This window comes from Nelumbo nucifera, chromosome 6 (assembly GCF_055504915.1).
Source record: "Nelumbo nucifera cultivar China Antique chromosome 6, China Antique-T2T, whole genome shotgun sequence".
Taxonomy (NCBI): domain Eukaryota; kingdom Viridiplantae; phylum Streptophyta; class Magnoliopsida; order Proteales; family Nelumbonaceae; genus Nelumbo; species Nelumbo nucifera.
In genome coordinates, this window is record NC_142654.1 from 7,372,692 (window position 1) to 7,398,474 (window position 25,783).

A 25,783-nucleotide genomic window follows, 5' to 3' on the forward strand; every position below is an offset into this window, starting at 1 on the left:
AACAGCCCCAAAAGTATTAACCCTGCCCTCACTGCACTCCCCCTGAAGAAAAGGACCGAAATCTCCACGCTCACTACTCTCCCCCTGAGGAGAGACCCGATAATAGTAGGGTGTCTCTTCAAAGAAAGTGACATCCATGGATACAAACCTCTTCCCTGAGACAGGATCATAGCAGCAATAACCCTTTTGAGTTTGTGCATAACCAAGAAAGATGCATTTGGAGGCCTTGGGTTCGAACTTGGAGTGATGGGGACCGAGAAGCTGAACAAAACAGGTACAACCAAATGTTTTGAGGGGAACAGTGAACAACTCCTCATCTGGGTATAGAAGGGAAAAAGGAGATGACATATCAAGAACCCTGGAAGGAACCCGATTAATAAGATATACCGCCGTGAGGATAGCATCACCCCATAAGCGAATAGGGACATTGGAGGTAAACATAATGCTTCTAGCCACCTCCAAGATGTGCCTATTCTTCCTTTCTGCAACCCCATTCTGTTGAGGTGTATAAGGGCAAGTGCTCTGGTGAATAACCCCATGGGTAAGAAGGTAAGATGCCAATGGCTTAGCAAAGTATTCCTTTGCATTATCAGATCTAAGAACTTTGATCTTGGCATCAAATTGGGTTAGGATCATTTGGTGAAAGTTTTGGGTCAGGGTGGGAACCTCATATCGTGAACGCATAAGATAAACCCAAGAAAACCGGGTATGGTCATCAACAAATAACAGAAAATATCTGTACCCACCCATGGAAGGAATGTGATATGGCCCCCAAACATCCGTATGCACAAGATCAAAAGGACGATTGCTCCTTTTATTGCTCAATGAATAAGAGTGTCTACAATGTTTAGCAAACTCACAGCTTTCACATTGCAACTGGGACAACTCAACAGACTCAAACAAATTAGGAAACAGACTCCTTAAGGACCGAAAAGACAAATGACCCAATCGGTTGTGCCAAAGCATAACCGAACTCACACTCTGGGAAACAAGTGACTTCTTATCCCCTTGCTCTTTCCGACGAGAACTCTCCCCGAGCAGATAGATCCCATTCGTCTCACGGCCAGTCCCAATCACCTTCTTCGTCTTTAGGTCCTGAAAAACACACCGGTCAGGGAAGAAGGTTACTGAGCAGTTCATGTGTTTGGTAATATTACTGACTGAAAGGAGGTTAGTATCAAGCTTAGGGACATGTAAGACAGAAGACAAGGAGATGGTATCCGATAGCTTGATGTCACCCTTGCCAGAAATGGGGACAAGAGAGCCATCGGCAATAGATACTTTATCCCTACCAGAAGATAAATGATAAGTGGTAAACAATGAAGGCAAGCTAGTCATATGGTCGGATGCACCTGAATCTATTACCAACAGGGTTCAGTGGTACCTGGAGCTGAGGCATGGCAGGCTGAGGCTCGAGTACCTGAATTTGCGGAAGCAAATGTGGCGGGGGCTAATGGTGACTGTGGTGACTGAGCTGAGTTCCCAACTTCCCCTTCCAACTGTATAAGAGCAGCCCGAATTGCGGCTAAGGTCTCTAAGAATGTGCCTCTCGTGCCAGACGAGGATGCTGAATTAGTATGCACTGCCACATGAACGTTACCCTTCTTGCTTCTTAACTTTGCCGGGACCAAATAAAGATGTAGCTTCCAACATGTTTCTTTTGTGTGTTTGGGTTTCTTACAATGCCCACATACCACATAACTTCTGTTCCCAATACTGCCTTCTGCCTGATTCTTAAACTCCATTTCGGTCAAGAACCAGAAGTCTCAAAATTAGGGCTAAATAGGATGTTGTTCGCTGCCTTCCAAGGTTACCCGAACCCTAGCCTTCTCTGATTCTTCCTAATCACCAACTCTCTGCAACTGTGGCAATTCTTCAAACAGCTGCTAATCCTCTGGAGATCTCCAAGAACCAGTCAACGAACCCTACTTTCTCAGCTTCCAGCCTTAGATGGTTCTCATGTGGTCGGCTGGACTAGACTCACATGAGAAACCTGGCTCTGATACCAAGAAGTTCAGGACTGTTATCAGTCTTGAACCCTAATTGATTTCAGGTTCGAAAATAAGAAGAAAGGTAAAGAGAAAAGAGGAGGAAGAGGGAGGAGAAGCAGTAGAACACAAGAGTTGAAAAGGAGGAGCAGAAGCTTAATGTTCTGCCGCCGCCACTTTAATTAATATTTATAGGTTATGCTCATTACATGGAAAGGACAGATCTGCCCTTAGTCTTTACATAACAAATAGAGCAAAAATAAGACTGAAATAAATAACAACTGAAACAACTAAATGACCAATAGCTAACCCTAGGAAGACTAGAACACCTTCCACCCTACGAACACAGTGGAACCATAGCTGTGGGGCCCACATCAGTGTTCTCTACACATAATCTACACTCATAAAGTGGGTCCAAGCTTGGGTGGGGAGTGTTGATTTTCTTCTTTTCCTTGTATTTTTGTCTCTTTTTTGTTTTATTTTTAAATTAAGTGATTTACTGTAAAAAAAAAAATTACCCACCAAAAAATGAACAAAATTTGTGGATTGATTTCTCTCTTCTTCATGATGGATAAACCACTTACCATATAATAATTTATTTTGTATTAACTTCTTCAAGGATTGATTCAGGTCTTCTCTTCTAAAATTCAAACAGGGAAGACCTTGCAAAAATTGTTAGACGGAGAGGATATAAGCTAATTACAGATCTTTTGAGTAACTCAACAAAAGAAGAAACCAACCTAGAGGCAAGCTCAGCTGAAAATGAAAATGGAACTGACAGTTACAAAAATGAGTCAAAAGGTTTGCATTTTTCTTGGAATTGCTTACATTTGATCTTATTTTACAATGAACTTGACATCTCTTATAGTTTCCTACATATTTAACAGGCCAAGATGAAAATGTGATTGGGTTTTCTGAAGAAGTGTCATTACCAAATGATAATTCCATTATTGAAAACGAATTTTCTAGCGCAAATGGTATTCAAATTCTCAATTCTGGGGTAGGAAGTTGCATGTCCGCAGGATCTTCAACAAGTTTATCATTACAGGAAAAAGCGGCAAAGTTCATCCAAAATGGGGAGTTGGATATTATAGAAGGTAGGTTTGTAGTGGACAATGTTTTCAATTTAGTTCATTATGTGTTACTGTTGCCCTTTCATTTCGTATGCAGGTTTTATGTAATGTGCTACTGATGGAAAAAGAATCTTTGTAAAATTAGTGCATATCTAAATTGCTAACCACAAACATCTCTGTCAGCTTTCAATGGGAAAGAAAATTGGCAAATGGGATGGAAGATTGCCTAGCTAAGCAAGGGGTGCATAGGAATCAGCTTTTTGGGGCTAAATTGTAACTGTTTGGGTTATCTTGAGGCAGCATCTCGTGCCTCCTTGAGGGAAGCAATATCTGTGTAATTCCTTATTGATCTTTATTAATTAATAAAATTCTATTACTTATTGAAAAAAAAATCATATGACAGTAAAAGATAATCTGTCTGTTAACCATTATTTATTTATAGAATTTAGAAAATGTAAATATTCATATGGACATGATAAAGAGGTGTCACCATGACTTTCAGAATTTTAAGTTATAAAAGTACCTCTATAAAGGAACCAATCAATTTAGAACATATATTTAACTAACTTCAGATACTATGCATTCTAGTTTAAAAGGGCCATTACTTGGTGTAATTTTCCAAGCGTGAGAAAACGGGTTCAAGTCTGAGAGCGGCCACTTTGTGCAAAAAAAAAAAAATGCAAAAAAGGTTAGGGTTGTATCCAGTCAACCCCTCCCGAGGCCACAGATGGCTGGGACCAACATTGGGTAAGGGACTTTGTTCATTGAAAAATAGATTAACCTAAGTGCATTTGTACCGTGGCTTTTCTAAAAGCCAAAAAATCTGAGCTATTCAGAAGGCTCACATCTAATCATTCTCAACTACTTAATGGGTGGACCTAGAAATATTTTCCTCTAACCTTGAATTTCAGTGGTATAATACCACTTAAATAATTGTAGATAGAATTTTTAAAGGCCACTGAAAATTTAGTCTTTTTGAGTCAAAATTATAATTAAACCACTGGGGATCATTAAGAAAGACAGGTTAGCTCCCTTCAATGTAACATAAAACAATTAAATTTTTTCCCTTGCTATACAATAGGACAAGATAATCTATCAAAAAAATAGGACAAGATACTAAATAGAGATAGTTCGGTCACAAACAACAAGAAACATTAATGGCACTTTTTCATATTAATTATTACTAATAGTTAATATGCATATTAAATGCATGATTAAACCAAATGTCTTTTTATGATTTTTCCCTCGCAGTAAATGGGGGAAAATTAACGAATATGGGGATTTTGTTCACCAGAAAAGTCCAGAAACACTCAAGGTCCATTCACACTTTTTACAGTAGTTTAGATATTAGTCATAATAAGCAACATTTTCCTTTTCCAGAAGAAAATATTCAGTATACAATTATATGTCCATATATAATTCATATTTATTTGTATGGGTATTATGTTTTTAGATATTTTCTCGTATATGTTTATACACTATAACAAAAAAGAAACAACATTTTATTACATTGGGATTTATTAAAAAAATATGGATAGCCTGGCTTTGATGTTGTTAAAACATTGTTTGATAGTTATAGGCATAATTTAGTCTTGGCTATTGCCAATGTTTGTGCTTCTCTACATTTGATTTATTATATTTTTCATAAACAACAACTTACCCTTTCTAGAAGGAAGTGCTTGATTTAGAAATTTTAAGAAATTCTATCTAGTTAGTTTTTATTTGGTATTTATTTACATCTAGGAAATTACATCTATTTTCTATTTTTTTGGATGTTTTGAATTGACTATGTTGGGATGTATTGTTTTCCTTGTTTTTGAAGTTGATGAGCTTGATATCAATGAAGGAAGAAGATTCAATAACCTGGAAAATAACATAGAAGCTGAATCAAGGGAACCTAGTGAGGAAAGTTCAAAATACATCACTACTAGAACTCGTGTCACTTCATTATTAAATGGAAGTGCCTTGGCATCCAGACATGTTGTTCTACCTGCAACAGAGAACCACTACCACAGGTTGGTATTTTGGTGAAAAACCATGAGCTAATCATGATTCTTCCCTTGGTAAATCGCTTGCTTTTATTGAAACCATTGTCTTAGATTCTTACTCGCATTAGTTATTTTGGAGCTCCATTGATTCTTTACCTTCTAGAATCACAAACTTTAGAGATCTTTAAACATTCCTAATATGGCCAAAATATGGTATGGTTTTGGTTCTCTAAGCCTTTAAATTAAAGTCGTCTTAGTTTTTAAGGTTTCTTTTGGTTTTATTAAATTTATAGTGATTATTTCTTCAAGGATTTGTTTGAAAATTGTATTGGGAAAAATAAATGTATCTTAAAATATATGCTACTAGTTTTTATGTGTTATCAAAGCCTTTCTATATGTAGCTGATGGTTTTGGGATTTTTAGAAGTCTTTAGATTGAGACATTAGCTATTGTCATCTTGGTTATAATTGTAAAGAAAAGTAGCAGAAATTCATGGAAATAAAATTTATTTTTGGCTATATATCAAATTTCAAGGATAATTTTGATTCCATTCCTTCTTAAGTAGTTCTTGTTTTTCTTGCTTGTGTATTCACCATCCTGCTCTTATGATGCTGATCCTACAAAGTACAAACTTGGTTCACTTATGCTTGGCTCCTCTCAATTCTTCTATTTTCTCATACTTTTTTTTTTTGTCAAACAAGATGAAGTATGACTGTATTGACTTTCCAAAGATGATTACTTCATGGACAAGTATCACTCTTGTACAACCTGCTGAGATTGTTTGGGGCAAGGGTATTTTTGTCATTTCTGCTCTTTTGTATTTGGACACCCATATGAGGGCTTACTTGTAATTTCTCTAAAAATATAAAATCTCAAGTTTGAGAGAGTGAACAATAATTCTTTTCTCCATTCGTAACTCCCTTTCTCTCTTCTCTTCTCTTCTTTTTCTTGTTTTCTTTCTTAATAAAACCCTAGATATTGCAAGTTGGTATCAGAGCCACTGGAAGGTCTTGGGAGAGTCTTTCTCTACTAGTTTTTGCTTGGAAGGTAAGATGTTGACGCCAGACCACCGTCGGATGATGTCACCAGTCTGTACGAGTGGCGGCAACAATCTCTAAAAATTATATGGTTTGGTTCACCCTGGTTTTTGATGAATTTTGGTATATCTCTCATTGTTGTTTGATGCGTCTATGATTTATTGTGGATTTTTCAAGTGGAAAATCACAAAAATTTCAAATTTGATTTAGAGGCTTGCTTCTCTTGTTTGATGGGTTTATATTATGCAAAACTTGGTTCTTCTAGTTCGTTTTATATTTTGGGAATGATGGGAAGTGATTAGAGGTGTAAAGTGGGCCGTGTCGGGCCGGCACGGCACGGCCCGTAGGCAGCCCGCACAAAGTGTTGGCCGTGCTGCCCTCCCCGGTGAAAAATTTTGGGGTCGGGCCGGCATGGCCCACGGCCCAACCCCTGCGGGCCCGTTCCATGTCGTGGGCCAAGTCAGGCTGTGCATCGGGCCAAAGCTATTTATTTAAAACTTGACAAAAAACTTGAAATTTTAATTTTATATGAATTTTGTGTATACAATATACAATAATTAAATAAATTAGTATAATAAAATTAAAAAAAATTATTTATTTTATTAATATATTGTATACTATATATTATTATATAATTATAATTTATATAATATTATATAAAATATATAAATAATATATATGGGTTGTGTTGTGCTGTGTCGTAGGCCAGGATGTAGATTGGGTTGTACCGGCCCGCGGGCCACGGGCGGCTTGGCCCGCTTGGTTGTGTCGTGCCGGCTGGCCCGGTCCGGCCCATGGACTTAAAACCCCAGGCCCAACATGGCCCACATGATCGTGTCAGGCCTGGCAGGCCTACGGACCACCGTGCTGGGCTGCAGGCAGCACGACCCGATTTACACCTCTAGAACTGATCTTGTATTTTTTGAACCCTAAAAAATTTTTGGGAGTTTTCTTCTCCCTCTATTTTATTGCTAGCCAACTTTTTGGTCCCTTTTCTAGCCTTCAATCGAGTATGACCCTTTCTTTTGGGTTTGTTTGTATTCTGGTTGGGTGTTCAGGTGTTCCTTAGTTGTTAAAAAAGTTGTTTGTGAGGTATGGAATCGCCAAAGGATGTACAAATGGGTTTCAGTGTGTTTCCTAGAAACATTGATGTTTCTAGCTGTATGATAACCATTGTAAAACTTGATGGGACCAACTTTTTGGTGGGACCAACTTGATGGGACCATTGTAAAACTTGATGGGACCAATCGGCTAAACTTATCATCACAAGGAGAGGTAAGTTGGAATTTGTTACATGCAAGGATATGAAGACAAAAATTGAAGACCCTCAACTTGTAAAGTGGGAACAAGATAACTCACTATTAATGTCTTGGTTGGTCTGTTCAATGCAACCTCACAGGATAGGGTTGTCGCCATTTACTCACAGGTTAACAATACTCTTAAATTATATTGCTTAGGAGGGAAGCTTGTAGTATATGTGTCAGGGGGAGAGAACAGTAGCAATGTATTTTTCCTCTCTACAATCTCTTTGGGAAGAAATGGACCATTTGAAAACTTTTGAATGGAAGGATCATATAGATGTTGAGCAATATAGGAAGTACATTGAGGAAAATAGGGTCTTGGACTTTTTGGTTGGCTTGAATCTAGAGTTTGATTTCACTAGGTAACATATTATGAGTGTAGGTATTGTCTCTCTAGCTACTGCTTACTCTCTTGTGCAAGGGAAAGAAAATAGAAGAGTAGCCATGATACAACCCGCAGTGATTGAGCACTTTGATGATGTCATCTATAGATATTGTAAGAAGCCAAGACATACTAAGGAAAGATGTTGTAAACTCAATCCTCACTTGAAACCGGATAAGTTTAAAATTGGAAAGAAAGAAAATGCTCATTTGGTCACAATTGGTAACAAGGGTCAATCTTCTGATGTGACAATTCCCTCTCATGACTCCTTTGGCGTGATGGATAAACTTTGGAGTCTTCTATTACACTTGGTAAAGAATGGGGCATCCTCCTCATCTAGTTCTAGTAATCCATCTAGTGCATATGCTAACACAGGTACTGCACTTGCTTGTTTCACCTCCTCTAGCCCATTGATTGTTGACTATAGGGCTAGTGCCCATATGACTGGTATGCCTTCACATTTTACTTCATATAAGTTAACCCCTGGGAAGGGCAAGATTATTGTTGCAGATGGATCTCAAGTCCCTCTCTCGGGTCAAGGATAAGTCAAACTTACCCATAACCTTTCCCTTGGATATATTCTTCATGTTCCTAAGTTGCATCAAAACTTATTATTTGCTAGTTCTCTTACCAAGTACCTGTAGAAAAGATGGGCCGAATGGCCCATAGGTTGTTTATTCTTTCTTGTTATTTATGTTTCTTTTCTGTAATGGGCCTTATTCTGGGCCCATCCTGTCTATATTAAGTTCTTTGTAAATTCTTGCCCACCTAAGGGCCTCCTTGTAATTATTCAAATATATCTTAATAAAAGAATGTTAGGGTGCTGAGAGAGTGAAGGTTCGAAACTCTCATTCTCAGACCCTCATTGCTGAACTCTCAAGCTCTCCTCTCTTTAGTTTTCTTTATGGTATCAGAGCAAATCTGAACCTGAATATCATAGGGCTAGAAGCTTAGTCACATACTGCCTGATTCTTGGAGGTCAGTGGACGAGCCCAGGAAGAATCAGAGAAAAAAAAAAGGGGGAAGGAGAAGGGGAACAGCTCGGTTCTGTTTTTGAAGCTCGACTGTGTTTGGACTGTTGAAGCTCGAACTGTAAGTTGTGCTCAGTTTTCTGCTCTGAAGTTCGACTGTGTTTGGACTGGTTGTTCTGTTTTTGAAGCTCGACTGTGTTTGGACTGTTGAAGCTCGAACTGTAAGTTGTGCTTAGTTTCTGGTTGTTCTGTATTATCTTCGACTGTGTTTGGACTGTTGAAGTGTCCAAAAACCCTAGCTGTTCTGTACTACCTTCGACTGCATTAAATCTGGTTTAACCCAGAAATTTCTGGGCTGTTTTTCTCTTCTTCTTGGACTGTTAAAACCTGCCGAAACATCCTTGTAACAAGGCTGTGTATTGTTACTCATATTTTGGCTGTTTTAAGGGGCTGTACAAACTGTTTTTTGGGGTCTTTTCTCTTCCTTGACAGTGGGGCTGTCTCTATTGCCCACACTGTGTTTGTGAAAAGGCCTGTTCAGCAATACCGATTGGTATTTACTCTTCTTGGCTGAGTGCACAGCTTTGAAAAGGTACTTCGGCTGATTGCCTAGGAGTTTCTGATTACTTCTTGAAGGCTGAACTCAGTATATTGTCTTCTTGTGGTTGGCTGAACTCTGTTTAGAGTGTTTACATGATGTACTCCTCAGAGTTTGAAAACAAAAGTGGTGCTGAATATGGACTGGTTCAAGGAACTCCAAATGATTCCTTATTGACTGTGACCACAGTTAAACTAGATGGAATTAATTATCTGGCATGGTCACAATCAGTAAAGATTCATGTTTGTAGTAGAGGAAAGTGGGGATTCATTTTCGGGAGTAAGAAGGCTCCCCCAGAAGATGATCTATCCTACGAGAAGTGGATGCAAGAAAATTACACTATCATTGGGTGGCTTGTGAACTCAATGCAGCCGCAAATCAGCCAACACTACCTATGGATGAATTCAGCAAAAGAAATTTAGGACAGTGTTGCGGAAACCTATTCACAAAAACTCAATGTGGCCCGGGCATATAAATTGAGAAGTGATGTAAAGAATTTAAGACAAGGGGAGAAACCTCTTGCTGTATATTTCTCAACCCTGAAGTCCTTATGACAAGAGATTGACCTAATAGAAGTTGTACCTTGGGACACCACCAATGATGCAGAGACCTACAGAAAATTGGTTGAAAGGAACAGGGTATTTGAGTTCTTAACTGGACTAAACTCAGAATATGATATCACAAAATAGAATATTCTTTCCAAGGAGTGTCTCTTTGTCACAAGCTTATGCATTGGTGAGTAGTGAAGAGAGCAGAAGGGCTGTTCAGGTTCAAGGGGCTGATATGAATGATCACTTTGCCAATATGGGAATTAAACCCAAAGGGAATGCTGGAACTTCTGGTGGCATAGGAAAGAAAGAAGTTATATGTGAGTACTGCAAAAAGTCAAAGCACACCAAAGATGGTGAAGAAATGTTTGCTTCTGCACAGTTGGCAGCCATGAGAGCAGAATATGATAAGTTTGGGAAGATGATCAGTCAACTGAGTGATGTGACCTCTTCTTCCAACCCTTCAGGCAATTCTTCTGCTGCTTCAGCATTTGCTCATTCAGGTATAAGGGCTTCTGCCAATCATGCTACCACTTCAGGTAATCTCAAGATCCCTTGGATTATTGACTCAGGTGCTTCTGACCATATGACCAATCTTTCTACCCTATTTGTTTCATATGACTTGCTCCTTGGACGTGATAAAATCACTTTAGCTGATGGTTCACTTGCCCCTATCTCTGGTAAGGGAACCATCAAGGCTACGGATTCCTTGTTCCTACCTTCTGCCCTTCATGTACCTAAACTAAATACAAATGTGTTGTCTGTAAGCAGTTTAACCAAGTCACTAAACTGTTGTGTAACCTTCTTTCCTTCCTACTGTGTTTTTCAGGATCTGGAGTCTCAGAAGGTGATTGGGAGTGGCCATGAGGCGAATGGAATATACTTGCTTGATACCCCGGAACAATGCACTGATCATCTTGGGAATGCTGCTCTTGGATCTGTTTCTTCAGAGTCTGTTAGTCGGATTATGTTGTGTCATCGTCGTTTTGGTCATCTGTCTTTTTCTGCCTTGAGTCATATTTTCCCTGAACTGTTTAAGGGAATTAGTTTGTCTAGTCTTCATTGTGAGTCTTGTGAATTGTCAAAGCATTGTAGAAACAATTATCCTTTGAGTAATAAAAGATCTTTTCCTTTTAATATTGTGCACTCTGATGTGTGGGGGCCTTACCACTTACCTTTCATGGGTGGCTATAAATATTTTATCCTGTTTATTGATGATTTTTCTCGGTTCACTTGGATATTCCTGATGAAATCCCGTGATGAAGTTCCTAGACTTGTAAGACAATTCCATGAATTTGTTTTAACCTAATTTGATACCAGGATTAAAATCTTAAGATCTGACAATGCAAAAGAATACTTTGAGAAAAACCTATCCTGCTATCTCTCTGACATGGGGGTTATTCATCAAAGCTCATGTGCTAGGACCCCAGAACAGAATGGGGTTGCTGAGAGGAAAAATAGGCATATTGTTGAAGTTGCAAGAAGTATCTTATTTGCCTCACATGTTCCTACCAGGTTTTGGGGTGATGTTGTTCTTACTGCTACCTATCTTATAAACCGTATGCCATCCAGGGTTTTGGGGTCTAAGTCTCCCTTCAATATTCTTCATCCAAACGAGGACCTTTTTCCTGTTCCTATTCGTGTCTTTGGCTGCACCTGTTATGCACATGTTCCAAGTGTCCCAAGGCATAAATTTTGTTAGACAGTTTATGTATGCCCTTAGCTTCAATCTAATTTGATGTACTTTTGTTATTTAGTGGAAATAAATAAATTGCATGTTTGATTCATGTTGTTTGGTTTAATTCTGTGTAAAACCCTAAAACTGGACATTTGTAGAGACTCATGTTAGTTTTAAATGTTCACAGCCGTTGGATAAGTCTGGGGAGATTTATCCTGCCAAGGCTGATGCTGGTGTGCCACCAAGTGTTGGGATGGCCTGTCTCAGCCATCAGGGTAAGACCCGAGGCACATGCAGTATGGGATTACTTGAATCCTTGAACCGGACCAGATTTCCAGTCTTGCCCTGGACCTTGGAGATAGATGGGCAAAACTGGAAAGTTACACCTGACCCCTAGACTCGATTATGACACTTCACTAGGTGCTGGATCAGACTGCCTTTGATATGCCAATCAGTGAGATCCTTAGTGGGGATCAAAACCTGGGTATGTTGGGGCAGTTTGAGAATTCATCTGAGTGGGTGGTCATAGTGACAGAATCAGCCACTTTGTCGGACAAAGGGTAATGATCGGGAATGCACTCTCTCTGATGGAAACCAAACTGCCGGCAGTTGATTTCAATCGTTGGAATTTTGTTTTGCAAAATTAATATATTTACATATATATGTACGGTTTCAAAATGTTTGCAAATGGTTTTAATTCCCGGGATCCATGTGAGAGGAGAGTGCGACACTGTTCCTTGCAGCCGAGGGAGAGGTCCTCTCTTGTCGGGCAGTGCTTGATCATTAAGGGCTGAGAGGTTAAGTGTAAGACCATTTAGGATAATATCTGATGGGCTAATCTTGCACCTGCCCACAGTCCCTGGGTTTTTATAAGATGGCTTGGCCCAGGGACCACTTAATGTAAGTGTTGGGCCCATAGGATCCATACGATGGACTCAAGGGGTTCATTGAGTTTTTCAGTGAATTCGGCTGGGCCTTGTATTAAAGGCCAGGCCGAACCCATGTAGCTGGTGTGTAGATCAATGCTTGGGTCCCACGCCATACAAAGAAGCCCAACTGGGCAGCAGATTGGAAGCTAATTAAACACTGAACACTTAATGGGCCAAAAGCCCATTTCGAGGTGGGCTGATATGATCACCCATCCAGGGGGCGAATTTTAGATTGAAGTTAGTAAAAGGATTGGGCTCTTAGCTCTATCCACTCTTAGAGACCAAATTCAAATCAGATTTGAATCTGGTAACCTCTTGATAAGATCAGGAGTAAGCTAACTCTATCTGGGAAAGGGATTAAGATCATCCCCTATCCAAATACTGATTTGGATTGGGATAACTCCTAAGGAGGAGATTTCTTAATCAAGAAGAAAGGAGGAGATTTCGAACCAACTAAGAGGAAGAAATATCAGATTTCGAACCAAGCAAGATCGCAAGAAGGGTTCCTACGATTTGAGATTAGATCTCATACTCTCCAGAAAAGAAAAACAGTTCAGCCTTTTTCGTTTTCTGGAGATCTCCTCCTGTCGCCGCCATCTGCAATATTGCAAGATTCGATCTTTGCAGAAAAGAAAGTCAAGAAACCAGTTCTTGACATCAGTCTTGCAAGAAAGACTGAAAGAATTCAGTGTTTAGTACATCCAGGGGATTCTTGTGAAGGATCTAGTGTGTAGGACGCACCCTGCTGGTTCTGTTCCATCCACAGCTGTGTCATCTTCAACAGGGACAGATCTTGGAGCATTCTTTGGGCGTGAACACCAACTTTGGGAGATACTGCTTCTCCGGATCAGGTATAATCCTCCCATTTATCTTTTGGTACAGATCTGGTTTGATTAGGGAATATGATTCCCAGTTGGGAGAAGGTAGGAAATTTTTGAAATTCGCCCACCCATTCCGCAACCTTTATGGCGTCCATTAGATGGATCCTACCATTCCTTCAGTGGTATCAGAGCCAGGTTCGAATCTTGAACCAAAAGAAAATCAGATCTGACCCTGCGCAGATGGATAGAAGGTGTTCTTTCAAGATTTGCGCAGATTGTTTTCTTTTTCAAGAAACTGTTTCTTGTTTAGGGCGATTGATCTGAAATTAATTTTTATTAAATCCAAAGTTTATTTAGAATTGTTCTTTATATTTTTTGATTTAATGGACTGTTCGAACTTGGAGATCGCAGTGCAGATTTAGCGCAGATGGTCTGCGCACCCTTTTTCTTTTCTTTTTATTTATTTCATTTAATTCGGTCTGTAAATAATTCTTTTTTATTTTAGACTGAATGTATAGGATTTGATCAAGGATGTAATTAATAGAAATAGGTTTTCTGTTTTATTTTTCCTTGAGAAAAGAAAGAAGAAAGAAGGCGGCGGCAGGAGATTTGCAGTTGGAGAAATCGCTTTCTGCGATTTGCAGTTTGTGAAACTGCAACCCTTGTGATTAACCTTTGTTTTGCAGGTGGTGCGAACAGTCCATAATTGTTTTGTGTTTGTTTGAAATCAAAACTATTAATTTCAGATCTTTCAATAATTAATTCTTGAATTGAAAATCAGTTTTGGACCATTTCGGACTAGATTGGACCAAAACTGTTTGGACCGAATCTGGGGTTCGAAAGGGGCTGTTTTCAGTCCAATTGTCTCACACCTTTTGTTCCAAATCTGATGTTCAATTACAGGGATTAATTCGGCCCACCTTGTAAATCCATTTGCAACCAATTGCTTTTACCCCGGAGGGCGGATCTACTAGAGTCCAAACTGCATTGATCTCCATTGAGTCCATCTCAACTCTCATGGCCTCCACCCACTTCTGGGAATCTATGTCCAACATAGCTTCCGCATAAGTCACGGGATCCTCTTCACTAGTCAAGGTTTCCACCAGGTAACTATCCTGGTCATAACCATAACGGACTGGTGGCCTGGATACCTGAGTGGATCTTCTAGGTTGGTCACTACCTGGAACTTGTGGGACATCTCCCACTGCTCCTGAGCTCTCCTCATCAAGAACTATTTCCTAACGATGGATGTTCAGGATGTAATTGGTTTCCAAGAATTGTGCATTTCGGCTGCAGAACACCTTCTGTTCACTTGGGTCATAGAATAGGTAACCCATAGAGCCTTTTGGGTAGCCTACAAATAGGCAACTGCTGGTCTTGGATTCCAACTTGTCTTAACTCGTTCTTTTAACGTGTGCTGGACAACCCCAAATCTTCAAGTGTCTGACACTTGGTTTCTTTCCGGTCCAAGGTTCATATGGAGTATTCGGAACCGATTTGGTTGGAACTCGATTCAGCATGTAAATCGCAATCTCTAATGCGTAACCCCAAAAGGATGTGGGTAACTCTGAGTGTATGAGAAGCGACCGGACCATATCCAATAAGGTCCTATTCCTCCTCTCAGAAACATCGTTAAGTTGTGGTGTAGCAGGAGGAGCCAATTGTAATACTATCCCATTGTCCTTCAAGTAGTCATTGAATTCGTCAGAGAGATACTCGTCACCTTGATCTGATTGAAGGGCTTTAATTTCTCTCCCTAACTGTTTCTCGACCTCTTGTCTGAACTCTTTGAACTTTTCAAAGGATTAAGACTTGTGTCTCATTAGGTGCACGTAACCATATCGTGAGAAATCATCTGTAAAGGTGATGAAATACACGTGTTGATTCCATGTCCTAATACTCAGGGGACACATACATCAGTATGTATAAGGTCAAGTGTGCCTGTACATCTTTCAGGCTTACTGTTAAATGGCCGTTTCGTCATCTTACTTTGTAGGCAAGGCTCACAAGTGGGAAGATCTTCTACAGTTAGAAAATCCAAAGGACCATCCTTTACCAGCCTTGTGATTTGGTCAACACCGATATGGCCAAGTCGGTAATGCCACAGGCACGTGGGGTTAACTGTATCACAGACTCTTTTCTTGGGGATTTCAGCCGACGTAGTTTCGGTTATGTTAGTTTCCAGAGAAGGATGTAGAACATAGAGACCGTTCTCTTGTTCCCCATATGCGATGAATCTGTTGTTTCTTTTAATAGTAATCGTATTACTAAAGAAGACAGAATAACCATCCGCACACAGTTTTGAGACAGAAATCAAATTCCTTCTTAAATTTTGTACATAAAGACAATCTTTCAGTACAATAGTTCATTCTCTAAAAATTAACTCCACGGTTCCTATGGCCGCGGCTGCAACACTTGCAGAAGTCCCCAAGTAGAGCGTAACTTCTCCTTCACTCAGCCTTCTGCTTACCTTGAACCCCTGTAGTGAGTTACACGCATGAGTTGAAGCCCCGGAGTCAATACACCAGGACGCAGAAGCTACCAATAAATTGGTTTCTATAACACAAGATTCGAAATTACCTTTCTTGGATTCCGGGTAGGCAGGACAGTTCCTTTTCCAGTGGCCGGTCTTCTTGCAGAAGTGACAGGCATCCGATGCTTTGTCTTTCTTCTGCTTCTTACCCTTAGTGGCTTTCTTCTGAGGCTTCTTTGCCTTCCTCTTTCTCTTGCCTGTTTTGCTAGCTTCAATATTTGCATGAGCTTAGAACCTTCCACTTGCAATTTGTTAATAGAATTCTAACCTATTTGAAGGCCATATAAAGGTTGAGGCCTACAGAAATGCAGATTGGGCAAGGTCTGTTGATGATAGAAGATTTACATCTAGTTACTATGCCTTGGAGGAAATGTGGTTTCATGGAGAAGTAAGAAATAATCAGTTGCCACTCAATTTAGTGCTGAGGTAGAATACAAGGCAATAGACCATGGAGTGTCAAAACTACTCGGGTTGAAGACCTTATTGACCGAGATGGGCATCCAAGCTAATATTCTAATGAGACTCTATTGCGACAATCAAGCAGCCATAAACATTACCCACAATCTTGTGCAACATGACTGTACAAAAACATATCAAAGCGGATAGACATTTTGTCAAAGAAAGGATAGCTAGTGGAGATATTTGTCTTCCCTTTTTAAGGTCGGAAGACCAACGATTATCTCACTAAAGGCCTTCATCATCCAAAGTTTGCCAAGAGCTTAGACAAGTTGGGCACAATTGACATATATGCTCAACTTGAGGTGGAGTGTTGAGATTGTTTGGAGGCAAGGGTATTTTTGTCATTTTTTGCTCTTTTGTATTTGGGCACCCACAATTTCTCCCAAAAATATAAAATCTCAAGTTTGAGAGAGTGAATGATATTGCATTCATAACTCCCTTTCTTTTTTCTCTTCTCTTCTTGTTTTCTTTCTCAATAAAACCCTAGATATTGCAAGTCAACCAAGAGCCATACTATGGCTCCCATTTTTTTTTTTGATGAATGATAATAAATTTATTAATTCAGAAGCAGATTTAGAGTGAGTTCATACAACATCCCACGGAGAGGTGCGAGCTGCAGCCCCTCCTTGAATCTTACAAGTAAACTAGGAAAGAAAAGCAAGAATCACAACTGAGCCCAAAACAATTCTTTCCTATTTACCCTTTGCTTAGCTAACACATCTGACAAAGTATTTGCTGATCTCCCCACCCATTGTACAGTGACCAACATATTCCTTGTCAACCAACTAAATTTCTTCATTTCATTCTTGTAACGCCACATAGCCTCTTCAGGATTTTTCAACCAACCCACCACCACTTTGGGATCCCCCTCGATTGTTAGGTGTTGTACCCCCAGCTGGTTTGCAAATTGCACCCCTTGTACAACAGCTAAAAGTTCTGCCCTGATGGAGACCCTAATTCCCAAGGGACCTGAGTAGAGCAACAAAATCTCTCCCTTCTCATTTCTCAAAGCACCCCCATTCCGGATAATCCTGGATTACCCATGCTACTTCCATCAAAATTCAACTTCAATGAGCCTTCGGATGGAGGAGACCAGCTTGTGATTGATTTGTCCTTTAGGGATGAACACCTCGCTACTGCTGACCAATTTCTCCAAAGGTCATTAAAGGAGAATTGATGAAAGATTTCCAAGGTCTTCAGCCAAGGTATTGCCCTATTTAACACACAGTCTTTCAATTCCTGACTACTCCTTTCCTTTTTCTTGAAAAATTCTAACATTCCTTTCTTCCCAAAGAGTCCAAACCAAGGCAGCACGAGCACATCTCCACATAATTCTCCCTATTTTTGTAGGCCAATAAAAGGTAGAATGGTTGAAGAGCATGTGAACTTCTGCTAGTAGACTCCAACTACTCCCAAACAATGAAAGTAGCCAAGCCCAAAGGTCTGCAGAAAAGGGACAAGATATTAATAGGTGGTAACAATCCTCACCGTGAGCTCTACAGAGGATACACCAATTAGGAGAAATACAAAGGAAAGGTCTTCTCTTTTGTAGGTTATCTAGAGTGTTCACTTTCCCATGGAATACTTCCCAACAAAACGCCATAATTTTTTGGGGAACTGGCCTGCACCAAATTTATTTTGACGGAAAGGGTTGGTGAGTAGAAAGTTGAGAGATGGACTTGAAGAAAGAAGCACAAGTGAAGGTTCCATTGGGTCTAGGAGTCCATACCCTCTTATCTGGCTTGGAGGGATCCAAACAAACCTGATTAAGACAACCAAGCAAGATAGAAAGAGATTCAATTTCATCATCCCTAAGTCCTCTACGAAACCCAAAATCCCAAGTAGGACCTAAGGGTGTTCCCAAAGGTGAGACAAATTTTGAGACCACCTCTTTTTTGTACAAAGAAACAGAAAATAGCGAAGGGAACAGATCCTTTAAAGGTGTGTCTCCTACCCAAATATCCTCCCAAAAATGAACAGTGTTGCCAGAACAAACTTCATACCTGATAAAATTGAGGAATTGAGGAAGGGTGTTGTGAATGGCCTTCCAAGGTGTTGCTAGGTTAGCTTGCCTTGATACACCAGCATCCCATCCATTCTCTGACCTCCCATGAATGCTTCCCACCACCATTTCTCTAACAGAGCTTGATTTTTTCTAGTTACCCTCCCAAGTCCCAAACCCCCATCTTCTTTACTTCTGCACACAATTTCCCAATTAACCAAGTGATCCTTTTTTTCTTGTCCCGGCTCCCATAAGAAATCTCTCATCAACTTCTCCAGTTTCCTAGCTTCCCTAATTGGTATCCTAAAAACAGACAAAAAATAGGTAGGTAAGTTAGCCAAGGTAGCTCTTGTTAGGGTAATTCTCCCTCCTAAAGAGACATAATTCCTCTTCCATGAGGCTAATATCTTCTCAAACTTTTCTATCACTGGGGTCCAAAATCTACTCTCCCTAGGATTTGCCCCTAAAGGAAGCCCTAAGTATGACATAGGCCAAGCAGAGGTGGAACACTCGAGACACTCCGCAATAGCCTTGACCTCCCCTACCTCCAAATTTATACCCGCTATGCAGCTCTTTTCCAAATTTATTCTCAAATTAGAAATACTTTCAAATCCTTTGATTAGATCCTTTAGGTTTGCTACCTTTTCGCTAAAACCTCCTTCACAAAAGATCATTAGGTCATCTGCAAACTTTTCTATGGCTCCCATTTTTCCTCAATGATTTTTTTTTTTACTATAAAGATAAGAGCCATAAAATGGCTCAATATTCAATCTTAGAATCAAAAGGATAAAGCCAAGAGAAAACATTGCAATAGCTCTTTATTTCTTTTTGGCTTGAAGTCCTAATGACGTAAATACCTTATTTCCCATGCAGCCTGTATAATGGTGATAGAGGTGTAAATCGGGCCGTGCCACCCCTAGAATGTTCACCTTTCACAAACAGCCCCTTAAGAACAAAAATAACTTCAAACAACTCCCCCAAAAAGATAACTTTAGTTATAAAAACACCCAAGGGACCAAAACCAATAGTGGTGCACCCAAGCTACCCAAGACAACTATTTGGGATCCTACTACAAAATCAAACCAAAGCATATTTACATAATTTTTTCTCTTTATTCTTTTTTTTTTTTGGGCTCATCAACCACAACAAAAATGTTACTATGAAGAAACAATTGGTTTGTCATTTTCTGCTTTTCTTGAGCATAAAATACTAGTATTAAATGCTATGCATGATACATCCACATATTAAATTGTTCATAATCAAGGTAGTGGAGACTCGGGATCAAACCGTGCTGCCACCAGAGTTGGGGGGTTAAGTATATGGGGGATGAGCTACCCCCCCCCCGCCCCCCAGTTGTGTAGCCCCTCAAAAAAAAAAAATTACACTTCTTTTTCTTTTTCCCCTTTTTATCGTCTCATTTGTTTTGTACTCCATATATGTTTTAGTTTGCTTCTTGACATGTGTTGTGTTATTGAATTATGCATATTGGGTTGGATTTATCATTTTACCTAAGAATACATGATTTTGGTTGTAGGAATGACTTTTCACAAGCTCAAGGAGTACAAGTTGCTGCTTTTAATGAGGATATGGATGCTGAGGACTTTGAGGTTATAACTATTACTATAAATAGATAGAATAGCAAGCATGTTGCTGATGGCTGTTAACTTTGACATTCATGCATCTAAACGTTGTGTTATTCTGAACTATAGGCCAGTGAAATGGAGAACCAAGTTGAAATTAACCGTCTAAAAGTATTACTGGTATGAAATATTCAAGTATTACTGACCCTATGTGCAGACATGCCATTTGTACTAACCATGTTAAACTTCTGGTTTTATAATTTTATGTTCTTAGCACCAGAAGGAGTTGGAATTATCTCAATTGAGGGAGCAAATTGAGAAGGAAAAGGTATCTGAGCTATTGTTATTGCGGAACGTTTTATTATAGGATTACTTTTGTCTCCATAAATCCACACTTTAAAACATGCTAACCTACTCTCTCCAATATATGCTGCCTTTGTTTTCCCATATCAACATCAGTGTGCATTTAGTATCTATCAAGGGATTGTGTAAGGTGTTGTGTCAATAGCAAAGGAGGGTTCACCATGCACAATGCACTCATGAGGCATATCATTTCTTGTTTAAATTCTCTTTCTTGAAATTTAGATATATGGATATTTTCAAAAAGTATTTGCAGTTCTTAATGAGGATGTAGAATCGTTTATCCTTCCACTCTTTAATTGGCAGTGTTTTTTTTTAATTGTAATCGTATCGTAAATCATAGAGAAAGTTGAATTCGAATCAATCGAATTGTAAATTGCATCGCAAATAATATTATTTCTATTTCTTTACAAACTAGTCAAAATTAAATATAGATATACTAAAAAGCTAAATATATATAGGAAATTAATTTTACCCTTTTTCTGATCTGTATCTACAATATATGTACCTAAGTATATATACGAATTTATCTCTTGTAAAATAGAAGCCACATATTATGGAAAATAAACTTAATGTTTGGTTCTAAATAATGTAAATAAATCATTTTCTAATAAGGGATTTAAAACAAGTCTCCCGTGACAAAACTAAGTATAAGCAAAAAAGGAATGACAAAGTAGAGAACTAATTCTTAATTGACTTTATTTGAATCATAGCCAATCGCATAAATCATATAAATCATAAGATCTATGAGCTAAATTTTAAGATTCAAACAAAAATCATTAGATTTTTGCAGAAAAGGATTCAGACATAAGATTCAAGTCGAAACCCTTGGGATTCATGACTCAAATCATGAATTGTAAGATTTTGACAGCATTTGATAGCAACCGTAACTTGTTTCCATGAGCATGCTGGATTGCAAATTTAATCATTACTAAAGAAATCAGTTACATCAGTGTATGTAGACCAAAATGTTTGGTGATACATGATATTCTTTTCATACAACTTGTCCCGATTTCATTATCCCTTTGGATAAAGAAAAATAAAGTTTTTTTTTGTTTTTTTTCATTCTTTTCCTGTATTTGTTCTTATTTTTCACTTGGATGATTTGGAAATATTGACAAGCATCTAAATAAATTTTATTAAATTGAACCAAAAGAGATTTTACAAATAAAGCATCATTAGGAATGGCTGTAAAAATAATTTCTTTAGCAAGTGATTCTATAATTTCAAATGAATATACATTTTGATTTAAATTATTTTTTAGTGGCAAAAATGATAAGAAGTTGGCTTGGTGGTCTTATTTACAAAATTAGTTCAATTGAAAGCTTCAGATTTATTCTTTCTTGATTTTGTCATTGTTGTAATTGTCAAGAAAATCCAAAGGTTGTAGATTCTAGGGGAAGAAGGTTGAACTAAAGGTAGGGATGTGAGTTTTAGAGAAGAAAAATCACCACATATTGGACTGAGATGATGTAGGAGAAGTGGAGGCTGATGTATGGTGCGTGTAGTGCATAGAAAACAACTTTCCATTTGCCTTTGATTTCTTTCTCATTCCTGGATTTCAGCATGCCTTGTCCATTTTGCAAACCGAGGCAGAATCAGAGATCAACAAAGCTCAAAAACTTATTTCTGAAAAAGATGCAGAATTACAAGCTGCTGAAGAAAGCCTGTCTGGACTGAAGGAGGTACCTACTCTCTTCTCTTCTCTTCTCTGTATATGCACACTGATACACACACACACACACACACACACATAGATGTATATGCATATGCACAGAATTACAAACATGTGTGCCTGCACATGCAAAGCATTTCGTGAGATTTAAGTTCTTTGACTTGCACTAGGTTCAAATTGAGTATTTGGTGAGTGGGGAAAATGTTGAGGTAGCAGGTAGCTTCAACGGGTGGCATCATCAAATTAAAATGGAACCACATCCTCTTACCAGAAACCCCACAGGATCAAGGTATTCAAAAGTTAATCTTTTATCTTTGTTCTTGACCAAAATTTCCTCTGTAATATCTGTAATTGAACTATCATGCTTAGTTTTTTTCTATCAGTTAGAAAATTAGACCTCTCATACCTTGTGCTAAAGCCTGTTTCAATGGTGATTCAAAGAAAATCAATCATTGTTGAGGCATGTCTTGATATCAAAAATAACTTGTCCTTGAAACCATTTTCATTGCTGGGTTGGTTTGAGGTCCAATTGTCCAGCCCTTGATATTGGGTATTAGCTGTTTTGCATCCTTTATCAGAAAAGCCTATTATACAGCTTACTGTTTATAATGGTCTTGAGAGATGAAGCCCTACAGTAGTACACAAAAAGGAACTTGTGACAGTCACAGAAAATTGAAACTGTAACCCCTGCAACCAAAATTTAATAGACTTTGGTGCCTTCCAAACCTTCTGCAAATGTGTTAAAAAAGAATTGTTTTCATTTGCACTTCTAGGCATCAAAAGATCTTTTATCTCAAATCCTGTGATTTTTCTTTTTGTTTTTTTAAGATTTTCTTTTTGGATAGGCTAGCCCTTGCTACCAAACCCCATTTGTATTACAATTATCTCCCCCTAGGAGGCAATCCATAAAATAATTGATTTGTACTCCCCCGATCTTGCCATGCACCAGCCATATTGTTGGCTGATCTTTGAATCCAGTTGAAGATTTGATCTCCTTCATTATGCATTTAGATCTCCAATAAAGTGTAGTGTCTTTGAAGTAGCTCACCGCTACAATTGGGTCCCCTTCCACCATAACATGTGTAGCTTAGGGTTTCCCCCGACTCCTACAAAACTTCTAGTAGTTTAGCCCTTGTAGAGTCACCATGTCATTGGGATTTTTTTCTCTCTAATTGCAGCAAATAGTTAAGGCAATAAGCCTTCTGGTTAACATCAGGAGTCTCCCTGGTAATGGGATGGTATTTGGGTCCAGAAATTTCTTTTTAGCTTTCTGAAGTCAAAATTTACCTATGAAGACTTATCATCATCGGGCCAATGCTTCTCATCTCTCTGCTACACTTCCATAGAACACTAGGAGAAAAGCTGCAGTTACATGCCTTATATCATCCTTACTCATAAAACAAAGCCTTACGTCATACTTCACCCATAATGGTGAAACAGATTAATGTAATTGTTACCATATGGTTTGAAAGTTGGGATGCTTTGTTGAATTGAGTTGAGCATCATCCCTCACTTATCTCTTCCCATGACGTATGAAGAATACAAGCTGAATGGAGAATAAATGCTGCAAAGAATAAATACTTCCAAGTGCTTCTAATTTACAAATGGGTATGACACTAAACAGAAAGGAATGGAGAAACCGGATTCCTGTAGCCAACCCATATAGTTGGGACTTGGGACAAGGCTTAGATGATGATGTTCCTCCTAAAACCTCTTTTCATGCCTTGAATGAAATGAACTGATTGTTCCTCCCAAGTCCTTTGCTCCTTGCCTCAAAAAGAAAATAGTTTCAACAGCTTTTTTTTTCCCTTTTTCCACTATTCAAAAATTGTGGATTCCTTCTGATAACACAACACTTTCAGGAATACCAGACTATGGTCAACAGTGTTATGGCTTTATCCTGGGCTTTATGAGGTATGAACATTTACATAGCCGATATGCTTTGGTAATTGATTAAATTCATATCTGAGTGAAAATAATTACTAAATCACATACTTTGAGTAAACGAGTTGTAGGAAATTTGCTGTCTATAGTTTTCTTTTCTGTTTATTTTGTAATTATCTTTTTTTCTTTTTCTTTATTGAGGGGAGTTTTATAATACTTACATCTTGGCATAGTTATTTGTACCACTTCATATTTGATGAACCACTTCCTGTCTTATTATTAAGGTGTATTTCTGCCACCTCAAAATTCAAAAAAGTCGCTGAAGGTGCCTAGCTTGCTGGTAAGGCTCCGGCTGGTTGTAGCGGAGACTTGGGATCAAATCCCACCTTCAGCAGTAATATCAGCATATTACTGTTGTGGCAAAATTTTTAGGGTAATTATGTACAGTTGTATACCTTTCTTAGGGTTTCTGTCAAAATACTTGTTACCACTCGTCATCAAGTCTACCTAGTAACTTGACCATGAAACTACAAGGGGCTTGTTGGAGGAAAGAGTTAAAACAGAATAGTTATTTTACCAAAATGTCCTTAACAATAAAATAAAACATCAGTTTTGCTTTGTATATATAAAACATACAAGAAGGTGCTAGTTATTTTCCTGTTGCTGATAAAAAAAAAAGGGTGCTAGTAAAGCGTAGAATAGACTTGTAATAAGTTTAGAATGTCAAGTTAATACTTTTAGTCATAAAAACTGACGGGCATGTTATCTGAAGGGTGGAATAACTTGACCCCAAACTGCAAAAAAGGCGAGTAATGGGTAGACCCGATGGGAGGTTTCATTTTTTTTTAATGAAAAATGTGCATATAGACCAGGGTTAAGCCCCTCTATGCATGACCACTGAATTTTAGTCACTAGCAGATAAAATTCATCGTTGATGGGCATTGGAGGATTGACCCCAAGAGAGAATCGGTTACTAGAGGACACATACAAAATAACATCCTCAGAGTTGACAGGTGAAATGGATATGGCAGAGTACACTTGGCCGGATTTTTCTAGCAGCAGCAGAGGTAATTCCTGTTGCTAAAACTGCTAATTGTGTGTAATATGCACAAACTTTTAATCCAATCAGGAATTTACTATTATAATCCTTTTGCTAGATAAATCTGCACTGCACCATCTGTTCTTAATCTTTTGTTCTCATCTCTCTTCCGTACCATTTTCATTATTTTCTGCAGAACAGGCTTAAAGAAAGATGAATATCGAAAGCATCATGAGCAATGCAGGATCACACGATGTATGTATGAAGAATTAGAGTCTACTCTGTGTCTCTGTGTAGAAATAATAATAATAATAAAATAATAAAGTTTTTTTTTTTGGGCAGCTCAGAGCTCACCTCACCATACAATAAATTATAAAATGTCCAGTTAGGCTTTGCGTTTCTTCCATTTTTCTCTTATTTCCCCCGCGCCCCTCCCGGCCTCCCGTTTAAGCACGAATCTCCCTCTTCGTTCATGTGCACCAACTACTAACTCCGACTATATAGCAATGCCAATTTTTAATAAGATTAAGTAGAAGGCTAGTCGCCTAGTCCTTTGATCCTTTCCTGAACATTTGTAAAAAGAAACTCAAAACGAGATTGCACCATTTGGTTCTGAATGGTCCGTCACATATCCAACATGCCTTGCTAATTGCAATGACAATAGTGTCAAAGATGGAGGCTTCATAGTTTTTTGCACTAAGCTAGCTGTCGTCCTGGCCTCCATTCCACATTCCATTTGGAATTCTGATTGATCACCTCCTCTTCTGCTTTGTTATTATTATTGGCTTCAACGCAGGCCCAACAATCCTAACCCAACCCTCATCAGTCCTCAAATTTTTAGCTATGGGTGATCACATCAGTCCTACATTGCACATCTATGGGAACATCTCCCGTACGATGTTCCCATTACACGGTTCCGATGTATTATGCAGAGTTT

The 25,783-nt window shown here is 38.7% G+C and overlaps 1 protein-coding gene across 5 annotated transcripts in view; it reads left to right on the forward strand.

Moving 5' to 3' along the window:
• The window catches only part of LOC104604631 (5'-AMP-activated protein kinase-like protein), a 35,408-nt gene extending 10,203 nt beyond the window's left edge, over positions 1–25,205 (forward strand). The window contains exons 3-13 of one of the 5 annotated variants that reach the window (XM_088889718.1): positions 2,644–2,789; positions 2,876–3,085; positions 4,884–5,076; positions 19,843–19,915; positions 20,018–20,068; positions 20,163–20,216; positions 21,814–21,933; positions 22,094–22,212; positions 23,786–23,837; positions 24,726–24,874; positions 25,043–25,205. In XM_088889718.1, coding sequence (XP_088745844.1) covers positions 2,644–2,789; positions 2,876–3,085; positions 4,884–5,076; positions 19,843–19,915; positions 20,018–20,068; positions 20,163–20,216; positions 21,814–21,933; positions 22,094–22,212; positions 23,786–23,837; positions 24,726–24,824 — 1,117 coding nt within the window. In that variant the 3' untranslated portion in view covers positions 24,825–24,874; positions 25,043–25,205. The remainder of the gene's footprint in view (positions 1–2,643; positions 2,790–2,875; positions 3,086–4,883; positions 5,077–19,842; positions 19,916–20,017; positions 20,069–20,162; positions 20,217–21,813; positions 21,934–22,093; positions 22,213–23,785; positions 23,838–24,725; positions 24,875–25,042) is intronic. The other 4 variants (XM_088889719.1, XM_088889720.1, XM_088889721.1 and 1 more) reach the window with 4 other exon arrangements.
• Positions 25,206–25,783: the final 578 nt, after the last annotated feature.